The 10,985-nt window shown below is 40.0% G+C and overlaps 1 protein-coding gene across 2 annotated transcripts; it reads left to right on the top strand.

Annotated features, from left to right (window-relative positions):
- Window positions 1-150: 150 nt before the first annotated feature.
- On the top strand, window positions 151-10,339 carry LOC110064528 (uncharacterized). Of its 2 annotated transcripts, none has more exons than XM_089291981.1 (9): window positions 151-379; window positions 475-546; window positions 2,588-2,870; window positions 3,573-3,706; window positions 4,901-5,078; window positions 5,773-6,128; window positions 6,967-7,052; window positions 7,435-7,613; window positions 8,474-10,339. In XM_089291981.1, exons 1-9 carry the CDS (start codon window positions 287-289, stop codon window positions 8,743-8,745), a joined length of 1,653 nt encoding a protein of 550 aa, XP_089148107.1. In that variant the 5' UTR covers window positions 151-286; the 3' UTR covers window positions 8,746-10,339. The 2 variants fall into 2 exon arrangements, with proteins under 2 accessions (XP_089148107.1, XP_089148106.1); XM_089291980.1 differs by having other exon boundaries at window positions 152-379; window positions 4,901-5,084.
- The last annotated feature ends 646 nt before the right edge of the window (window positions 10,340-10,985 follow it).

The raw sequence follows: 10,985 nt of genomic DNA, 5'->3' as shown, positions 1-10,985 counted from the left end.
CTAATTTTTCCATTTCCTCGCCTTTTTCAAAATTAAACTGTAGTCGTTTACAGTCGTCGAGAACCAGGTTGTCGCAATCGCGAAACAGACTATGAATCATACATGACATAGTTTATGCTTTAAACGCGAGCGAACTGCTCTCTGTCCGCGGGCGCAAAATTTGCCGCAGAGTGTTCTCTAGTCTTCTGAGCGCCTCTGAGCGAAACAAACCTCGGACAGTCTCTCAGACAGCGAATGGACCTTCGATCTTCAGCAGCACTACAGCTATGATGAAATTACAATCAAAATGGCTACCTTTATATTGAGGCCTCAACAAGGAGGAACGGACATTGCGATTCCCCGGGGTAAAACTACAATCGGAAGGGGACCTTTCCTAGGGGTAAAGAACCATTCGCCTACAGCTGTTTGATGTAAACATGCGGTATTTTTTCAATCACTTTATGCTTATTATATCGTGAACTCTTTCACCAATAGGTTTCTGATAAACGAGTGTCGAGATCGCACGCAGTTCTGGAATTGACAGATGGAAAACTCACTATTTTACCCGTAAGTCATCATATAAATAGGTTCCGTCATCGTTCGTTGTGAAAAACGCGTGTTAGTGCGTCTCGAATCGTAGTATGTATAACATCTTCTATTGTCAGGAGATCGTGAGACCGCTTGTAACGGTAACACTGTTTTTGGTTGATAATTGTCAGGCATGTCTCCGACAGCATAAGTATTACCCTACAGCATGTAGCTGTAAACAAGTCTACTATTTGCACACTTTTGATATTACTCTTTCAAATGGTAGTCCCCCAGCCCTGGCCTCCCCCACTTGACGTCACTTGACCAGTATTTTCAATACCCCCCCTTAAGCCCCCTTACATTAAGGTACATGTACATAGTTGCTGTTTTATTGTCATATTTTCAAGGAGGCACTGTTCAAGGTAATTTTCCTGTATTGCGTCTTTCGTGATTGTTTTCTTGTTGGTCCTCTGTAAGTTGGCATATCTCATACCATAATGATTTCATTTAGTTCTCTCCTTCCAATAAGCTCCCTCCTTATTATTACCCCCTCCCCCTGCCCCACCCACTTTGAGTGCTGTTCTCACTTTAATTCCAATATTAAAGTACTCCCTTCCAATGTCCCCATTGCAAAACTGGCGCATATTAAAGACATGGATAAGGAATCTAGACAAATACAGTATAATGAAATAAATGGAAATAGACGCTTTGTTAATATAGTTATTGATGTAAGTAATATCAGGATGTAATCTTCCTAAAATGTGATTTCTTCATTGTGCAATTTGAAGATGTTATAAGTCTTACAATATATTTTTTCCCCTCACATGTGCAGTTATTGATATTGTGGAGGTAACAGAAATGTCAGCCAATTATATTAAAGCATCTGATTGTTGTAGATTTTTTTTTCACTATCACTGAAGATAATAAATTTGACTTTTTAAGACAGAATCAAAATAACATTTTATTGCGAAGCAAACATACTTTATCTTTGCATTTTATTAAAGTGATTGTTATTACTAAACATTTTCAATTTGATAAGACTTGGATGTACATGTATAATATCAATGATAAACAGAACATTACATGCTGCTCAGGGATGCCATCTTCTTGTGCTAATAATGTCTCTGATACTCGTTTGCTGCACTAACTTGTGAGAAATGCCATCAGCACTCGATGATAAAATTTATACATGTATCCCTGCACAGTCATGTAACATCCCCTATTTAAAACTTAATATATGAATTCATTATATGGCTGTGTCTCACAAGGACTGGGAACTACCAAATTCACGAATCTGATTGGCTGAAATTGATATTGACTGCGGTCTAGATTTTCCCATCTAGACTGGCATCTAGACCAGTTTCATTTTGCGTTGAAAAAGTAGCAAACTAAAATACAAAAATGTTCACTGTTTTCTTTTATTTTCTTCTCAATCATTTCTGGAAGTGCCAAGAAACCTGATAAAAAAAAAAGAAAAAAAAAAAAAAGTAAAGAGAATGAGCAAATTTCGGCGGGTTCAAGTTAAGCTCATCTCCGTTTGCAAGCAAAATGTCAGCAAACCAGTTACATTAAACGAATTAAAGTTTTCGTCTTTGGCACATAATAAACATCTTATTAACCGGGCTAAGTCAGTCTGTATGGGAGAATCTTGACCTCGGTCATGTGTACAGACCTCACGGAGTTCGGTCTGTACTCACGACCTTGGTCAAGATTCTCCCATACAGACCTCCTGCTCGGTTAATAAGAGCTAAGTAATTACCATTTTGACTTGGGAATATAAACAAGAGTATGTCTCCACCCCCAGTGCTAATGACATATCCTGTATTATGTTTCAAATATCTAAAATATAAGTAGCCTAGCCGCTAATACTCAAGGAAACATAGTTTGTTGTCGTTGGGGTTTTAAATGTCATCATGAATCTTGCCTCATTTCTTATGTATAAATTTTTGAATCTTTCTGTCTATTCCTATTAGACAGGTTTTTCCATAGTGTGTTTACAGTTGCTAATAATTAGTATTTGCTGGTTGCTTAACAGCATTGATCATCAATAACTGTTCAAATTATCCCTTTTATATTACAGCTTCATAGCAATCCAACCTTTTACAAAGCCACTGGAAAGGAAAAGTTTATTAGCTTGAAGAAAGATGAAACCAAAGACCTGGACAGTGGCAATGTCATCTCCCTGCTTCCTGAAAGCCTGTGTTATGAGGTCATCTGTGAGGGAAGCTTGGGCAAAAATGGTGTGGAAAAAGAACAGGAAAAAACCTCCAAAAGCACGGAAACAGATACTGTTCTTCCAGTAACAGATAAAACTGTGGCACCTGATCAGGAAAAGCCTTTGGCGTCATCAAAAGTGCCTACAGGTAGGAGAGAGAGAGAAATGATGTTTTCATTGATATTCATTGGTCAATATAATTAATTTATGATTTTGAGTCTCAAAAGAGTAGAACCTTTGATTATGTTTGCCTTTAACCATGGTCTTTCTCCATAACAGTGAAGAGAGCCAGGGATTGAGGTTGACCACCAAGTTGTCAGGAAAACCAAACAAAGTGCTTGATGGAGCAGCATCCAGTCATAATGATGCCACACAACTTTAAGACAAAGCATGAATGAAGTTGCATTCGAAACTGTTGATCTCCTTACAACACAATTCTTATCCATTTTGGTTAAAATTATCAATGGAAAGTGAAACGTGTGACATTTGTCTCAAGGAATTTGTGTTGAAAGTGGGCATCATAGAGGTGTTCGGTTCAATTTAATTTTTATGGCAAAAACATGAAAAATTGCCAAACTCAGGTTAAATGATGCAAGGATGAGTGTGGGCTTTTAATGCTACTGTAAAATCAGAAATAAGTTACTTACCACTAACTTATATTAAGGCAGCTGGCTTCTCTAATGTCAAGGACTCAGGAATAACTCGACCCTCTCTTATTTATATGATTGTAGAACTTATAATACACACATGTACATCACTTTGCATGATGAAATGTAATTAACCTTAATCTGTAAATCTACATGACTTGCTCAGACTGTACTTGTTAACAAATGAATATAATTTTTTCCAGAATCATTCCTTGATGAATTTTTGGACGACAGACTGCTATCTTTGACAACTCACCAAGAGGCTGGGACAGATGTGAACATCACTGATGATAGAGAATCTCCCAAAGATGGAACAATCAGTTCTGGATCCTTTGTGGTAATGATCTGTATTCTACTTTTCTTTATATTACTTTGTAAACCTTTACCTGTCTTATAACTCTCTTAACATATTAATTTTGTAATCTGATAGCCTATAAGCTGTTAATTGACAATTTGCATTGTATCATTAGTTCCCTCAGAATTTTCTCAATTAATTGCCTTAAAAGACAAACCACAGTTACCCCCTCTGTCATTTCAAGAAATATCCATACTCCCCCCCCCCCCCCCTCCTCATTTCAATCCCCATCCCCTTGGAATTTCTAATGACCTTCCTGGGGGGAGGTATGAATTTCTTTGTTACTGCACAATTATATTAGGTATGTTTCTCAAAAGTCACATTTCCCACTCCCATTCCCACCATGCAAAGAAAAATTAGTTTTGTTCAATAGCCTGGGGCATATTAGTGGATTTTGCAGTCAAGCCAGTGAATTCTGTCCTGCACTAGACCGATGGGCTGTGAGACAAGAAATTTAGGGAGGAGTGAGAATGACTTTTGGGCTGGTACATCATAGAACTTTACAGCTTGCTGAAAGGGCAAGTGAAAAAATTTCTTTGCTTCCTGCCATTCCCCCATAAAACCCCCAACTTCAATTGACAGAGAGGAGACTGGGGAGACATCAATCCCCTCAATGTATGTAAAGTTTGTATGTTTGAGGGAATTGCACATGTCACATCCATTTCCTTTCGCCATCTGGCATAATAATGAATAGTGTTACTATTTACTAGTGTTTTCTAAGAATTATTAGCAAGCCTTTTTTAGTTCTGGGAGGCACGGTGACCTCATGGTTAGTGCGCTCGTCTCCGGATCGAGTGGTCCGGGTTCGAGCCCTGGCCGGGGACATTGTGTTGTGTTCTTGGGCAAGACACTTTACTCTCACAGTGCCTCTCTCCATCCAGGTGTATAAATGGGTACCGGCGAACTTAATGCTGGGGGTAACCCTGCGATGGATTAGCATCCCATCCAGGGGGGAGTAGAAATACTCCTAGTCGCTTCATGCTACAGAAACCGGGATAAGCTCCGGCCTGATGTGCCACTTGGCTCGCATGCAGACTTTACCTACCTTTACCTTTTTTAGTTTTAAAGGGCACATCAACGATACTATGTAGGGACTACGTACAGGATGATATGTTTGAATGAAAATCCTTTTTCACTGTGTGTTTCTTAATGTTTATTGCTTACTTATTGTATTAGTCTAAGCAAGAGACAAGTTCACCATCCAAGCCAGTAGTGGAGTCAGCTCCTTTGTTACAAAAGACTCGCAAATTGCCATCCTGGTTGACACAGTCGAAAAGTGACACAAAATCTCCAGCAAAGAAAGTAGGAAACAACAAAGGGAAAACTCCAACCAGTGGTACAGAGAAGAAAACAGGTGCCTGTATGTATTGAAGATCAAAATCTTGTTACTCTTGCCTGGCTTAAAAAAAAAAAACATAAAGCAGGCTATATAAACACCTGTGTATTACCGCTAAATGTTATGGTAAGGCAAAAAGGTAAAGTCTGCATACGAGCCAAGTGGCCCATCAGGCCGGAGCTTATCCCGGTTTCTAAAGCATACATGTAAAGCAACTGCTGTAGGATGGGATGCTAGTCCATCGCAGGGTTACTTTCCAACATTGAATTCGCCGGTACCCAATTCTACACCTGGATGGAGAGAGGTACTGTGAGAGTAAAGTGTCTTGCCCAAGATTACAAACAATGTTCTCGGCCAAGGGGACCACTCGATCCAGAGGCGAGCGCACCAGTCATGAGGCCACCGCGCCTCCACAAATGTAATAATTTAGCTCACCGTAAACGTAATCCAACGCTGTAGGAGAATTCCTAGTCACCCTTTCTCGAAAGATACTGACCTTCATAGATAACACTCCGTAACTCTGTTATTTATTCTTGTCTGTTGCATTAATGAATGGCGGGTTTGTAGTTTTCTGGGTACCTTAAATGTTGCCCAACAAAGTTGAATTTTTCAATGCCTACAGACCACAAAGTACTACATACACGAAAAGGACGTTCCTTTCAATTTTGCTTGTTATAAAACTTAATCTGAGTTTCTTTTGATCTACGTGTAGCGAACAAAGGCGGGCAAACTACCAAGAAGTCGACATTGCCAACCAAACGTAAACAAAAGACTGCAGAATCTGATGAAGACTTTGTTGTCAGCGACGATGAAGAAGAGAAACATTTGGAGCAAACAAAAAAGACAAAAAATACATCTAAGAAAATAACATCAAATAGCATTGACGACAGCGATGAAGACATTACACCCACCGCAAACAAGAAAGCAAAGAGAAAAAGTCGTGAAATACAGAGTGACAGTGGCGACGACTACGAACCTGTACGACCTGAAAAGAGTAAACCAGTTAAACCAGTTTCTAGGGATGCTTCCAGTGGAAGTGATGAAGAAGAAGTTAAGCCTCCATCAAAGGTGGGTAAAGCTTGTCGCAGCTTGTCCCTGTGAGTATTGCTAATTAATTTCCAGTCCTGAATTGTGTATTCGTAGCTTTTTATATTATACAGACACGCTCGAGTGTTAACTGGAATATACACCACTCTTAAAATTCATACGAAGTTACACCTGGGACCCGAGTGGCATATCTGCCATCTGTTCATTTTCATCCGGCATTTTCATGGTTGTTCTTGCACGGAAAAATTGAACGGTGGCTTGAAGATCTGAATTTTATTTTGCGGTACGAAAAAACATGTTTTACTCACTCGTTGCGCTCGTTCGTAAAATGTTGTTTTTGCCACTCGAAAATAAAGTGAGGAAAACGATGAGACTAAACTCGCCGAAATCGTGTTGAAATGGCCCCAAAACGGCATGAAGACAAAAGTAACGCACAGAAGAGTCGAAGTAAGTCGTGTTAATTCAATTTCTTTTCCATATTTTGAACTGTCGCATACGATCGTTACATTCCCATACACACTCTTATATTTACGCTGTTATGCAATGTCATACAATAAAGTTCACAACACTCCCAAGGAGCTTGGGATACCCGTGGTTTCAATTGCTAACTGTTTCGCGTTTTCTGGAATGTAATCTGATACCTTTAAACTTTGTGGCGACACTCCGGCAAAGCTTAGCTCAGTTATCGAAAGGCTCTGAAATCTTAAGCTATATATACAAAACCTCAGAAGCCTGCAGCTCTATAACCATGTCCCTTGTCAAGACAGATGTTCGCGGACCTGTCAGGAAAATGGCAAATGGCTTTGTAGCTCGCATTACAGCTGCAACTCAAAATTTCTTTTTCTCTTTTTCAAAACAGAAACGTGCAGAGGCGAAAAAAACAGAGAAAGACAAGAGCAAAACTTCAAAGCTTCCATCCTGTCCATATGGAAGCAAATGCTACAGGTATGTGTACTGATAGTGGGTCTTCTATTTCTAATTACTGTAAGACACATCACTGGGTCATGAAGAAGTCAGTAGGCACTACAAATTGTCTCTGTTTGATTGGATGATTTTAAGCTCGATATAGACTTTATCAATTAAAGTGGTTTGTTTCTCGTTGCCACCTCGCGCTCTTCGTACTCCAGTTTTAAGAGTCATAGACATTTTTTTGTTTTTGTTTTCCGAGCTCAGCTTTCACAGCTCAACTTGTGAACAAGTCTAAGCCTGATACTGAGGCTCCACGCCACTAATATTCCGATCGAGAGCCCTCCGGCAAATGGCCTTGATGTTTCGCAATATTTTGTAACTTTCCCTGCTACTCACACATGTTATTTTATCACTACAGGAAAAATCCTCAACATTTCAAAGAATACTCACACCCTAGCAAGGATGGTGATGACGCGGACGATGGTGAAGCTGCTGCAGAAGACAGTGATGATGACAGACCCGAATGTCCTTATGGGACGGGCTGTTACAGGCGGAACCCGCAGCACAAACGGGATTTCAAGCATACAGACACCCCAGGTGAGTGACCGCTTGTACACTGTATGCCACTGTGTAGATATATGAGTCTGGTAATGTATTCGTGACGCCATTGGCCGTATTTACCTAGACAGACGTTAATGCTTCTCAAATGAAAAATTAACAGTTATATTGGACGAAGTTGAGCAAAATATGGTGATTTGTCGGTGGCGAGCAGATCAATTATTTGCCGAAGCTTAAGCCGCTGAACCCTGCCATGGACTAGCATCCCATCCAGGGGGGAGTAGAAATGCTCTTAGTCGCTGCATGCTACAGAAACCGGGATAAGCTCCAGTCTGATGGGCCACTTTGCTCGTATGTAGACGCTACCTTACCTTCATCTTCACACTACAACGGAGAAGTTTTAAAACGCAGTATTCGCCGGCGGCAGAGACGGGATTTTGGATTTGCGTTCGAGGTAGACTCAGGCTGGAAATCGTGAAGTCATCGTTTTCGAAAAACTCCGTTTTCAAAATGGTTTTCGTCCACTCTAAAACGCAAAGCCGGCGTTTTCAAATGCCTCCGATTTAACGTGTGTTTTCGAAAAGCTCCGTTTTTGGTGGAAAATTTCTACCGCATAGTGTGGACCGGGCCTTATACGTATAGGTAATAATATGCATGGAACGAAAGACGAACTTTGAACCGTTTAAGTTGGTTGCTTGTTGGTTGGTTGTTCGTTCTAACCTGGGTTTTAGTAAATATCTATGTTCGTTTCTTTGTTTGTTTGTTGTTTGACTTCTGTTTTGTTTTGTTTTGTCTAAATATAAATGATCTCAAACCAACAACATGATTATTGCTATAAAGTATATGACGTTAAAAACATTGTTTAACAACACGAAATATATTATTTTTGTTTCATGAAGGACGTCCTAAACGGAAGAAAGCCTCGAAACACAGGAGTGTTCTTGATGATGCTAGTGATGATGATGACGAACCAAACACCTACGATTACAATGACAGCTTTTTAGCTGATGATGGCGAAGAAAGTGGTAGCAGTTACTCAGCGTCAGATGACTCTGATTGGCAGCCTCAAGGAGATGATGACGACGATGCTGATGTTGATGAGGATGTTAACGAGTTGTTAACTGAAGCGCGTGGCTTTCTACGGAGTAAAAATATGACAAGGCCTGTATGACGGAGTTGCTGTAATACATGGTATTGTTGTTGGAAGCTGTTAGGTTTAAAGGACCACCATCTTGAAAGTGTACTAGAGCGGTTTTCAATTGGCTGTCGTCGTAATCACTCTGGCCAATCACAAAGGACACGGAAAATCAAATGAACCAATTGACACTCGAAGTACATGTAGACGCATGTAGCTGACGCGAAGCGCGGGAAAACGTGTGCGAACGAATCACGATTGGTTTTGATTTGACTTCTGATTGGATGAAAGGTGGAGCGCATTTTTTAAGCCAATTGTACGTGTAGCGTAACAATGCAAAACCAATAAGCCGTATTCGTATTCTCGGTATTGGACTGGAACTAGCTTGCAATGGAGGCTAATGCGGGGGAATATCATTAAAAAGAGATTAATGTCAGTTGCATTTGAAAAGACTCCCCGCATTAGCCTCGGTTGCATGCTAGTTCCAGTCCTATACCGAGAATACGAATGTGGTCTATTGCTTTTCGACACTTAAGTGAAAACCGCTCCTAGAAAGTTCACTTAAATTTAAGAGCTTAAAGGGGCTCAGTCACGGTGTTTTGAGCTTTTTTGGCCACATACAAAATTAACTTTAAATGGTAGGAAACCTGAAAATAACAGTCTAATAAGATAGAAAAACACCAAAGAGATAATGATAAACCATAAAGGAACAAGGATGGCTAAGGATGGAGAAGATTAACACGGATTACAAACGACGAATTTGAACAATTGAGGCTAAACTTTTCAACATGCGCAAACCGCGACTGAGCTCCTTTAACGCAGTCAGAAGAATGGAAGAGAGTACTTCCTGAGGAAATAAAGGAATATTATAAATAAATTTAGCTGTAGATATACATTTTCCTGTAACCACCATACATTAGGAAAGAAAACAATTATTGATAATAATTTGAAAATTTTAGCCTGGAATAAAAATTTGCGTTACTTCTAAAAATAGTAAGTCACGTTAATAATGTAATAAGGTGTAAAGGTAGGTAAAGTTTATTTTATATGTAAGAATGTTTCGAAACAAAATACACAAACTAGCCCTTGCGCATAGTATAATGTTGTGTTTAGAAATTGTTCTTATTGTGGAATCCCCTGGGCAAGAAGTGGAGTATGGCGCTGTAGAAATTTGTGTTATTTTATAGTATACAATGATGCAATAGTCTGAAAACCGTAAAGTTCTGAAAGTAAAGCCCCCCCTCCTCTCCTCAACTAGAATTAGCGTCAATAGTAATCGTTTTCGGTGAAAGCCGATGGTAGCGGCCTCGAAATTCTATACACTGTTTAGCCATCCGAAAGAGACGACCCTACGAAAGAAGCGATGCTCAATCCGCTTAGAATCTGTGTACGTTTAAAACTTTACGGTAGTCTAAGTCTGGCTTGTGTTCGTAGTTCAACACTGCGTGACAACCATTGCACTGAAAAGTGTCTGTAAACCATAGACGAATTTATATAAACCAGAAAGTTAGATCTTATACTGATTTTAACGTGTAAGTACCTGTAGTTATGTAAATTATGTGCACTGACTGTACATTAGGTTTTGTGTAAGTTACAAGCCGAAACACAATAAAGCTTGTTGTTGTTGTTATACTGAGTGTCGAGTGCAAAGATTAGCCCAGAAGCAGTGATCGTTTCAGTTTTGAGCAAAATATGGACTGCTCTTCGTTTGCGTAGTTTACATTCCGCCCTGTTTTGGCGCCCTGTTTTGGGAGAAAACGAAAACAATCGTGTTTTCTGTGGCTGTATGTTTGAATGAGGTGACATCAGTACAGTGATCAGACAACATCCTCTAAGACCCAGGGGCAATCAATCATTGGGGGCAGGAGGAAGTTTTTTTTTCATCGATTTTCCCCCCTACCGCTTTGACTCTGTCCTCACCCACTAACCGTCCCTGGGTGTCCGAGGATATATCTGACAAGTGCCACGGACTTAAAACTGCCGAAAGCTCCCCTGTAATAGGCTCATCTACCTGTAAACCAAAGAATACATCCGTTTATAAGTCGCCCCCCCCCCCCCCGCTCCACCCTCTACCTTCCTTGTTTTAAATTCCTTTTAATATGATGTACCAGTAAATGAAAACCCCTTCTTCGATCAACAGGTGTAGCTATAGCTCGTTTTGAAACGGTTTTTTTTTTATTCTGGTTATAAGCCCCCTTGGATATTAGCCCATCTAAAAACCCTTACGAAGTTGTTTAAGCCAAGGGATTATAAGCAGTAGTTTACGGAACTCTCGA

The sequence above is a fragment of the Orbicella faveolata genome, unplaced genomic scaffold (assembly GCF_042242905.1).
Source record: "Orbicella faveolata isolate gen_17 unplaced genomic scaffold, um_ofav_v1 contig_24, whole genome shotgun sequence".
Lineage (NCBI taxonomy): Eukaryota > Metazoa > Cnidaria > Anthozoa > Scleractinia > Merulinidae > Orbicella > Orbicella faveolata.
This window is presented reverse-complemented; position numbering and strand designations above follow the sequence as displayed.

What these genes read in the sequence shown, in the direction of transcription:
- LOC110064528 (XM_089291980.1), top strand. Translation starts at nt 287, where the DNA reads ATGGCTACCTTTATATTGAGGCCTCAACAAGGAGGAACGGACATTGCG. An exon ending in TCAGTTCTGGATCCTTTGTG is followed by an intron (nt 3,707 to 4,900) that starts GTAATGATCTGT and finishes TTATTGTATTAG; the next exon opens with TCTAAGCAAGAGACAAGTTC. An exon ending in AAGTTAAGCCTCCATCAAAG is followed by an intron (nt 6,129 to 6,966) that starts GTGGGTAAAGCT and finishes TTTTCAAAACAG; the next exon opens with AAACGTGCAGAGGCGAAAAA.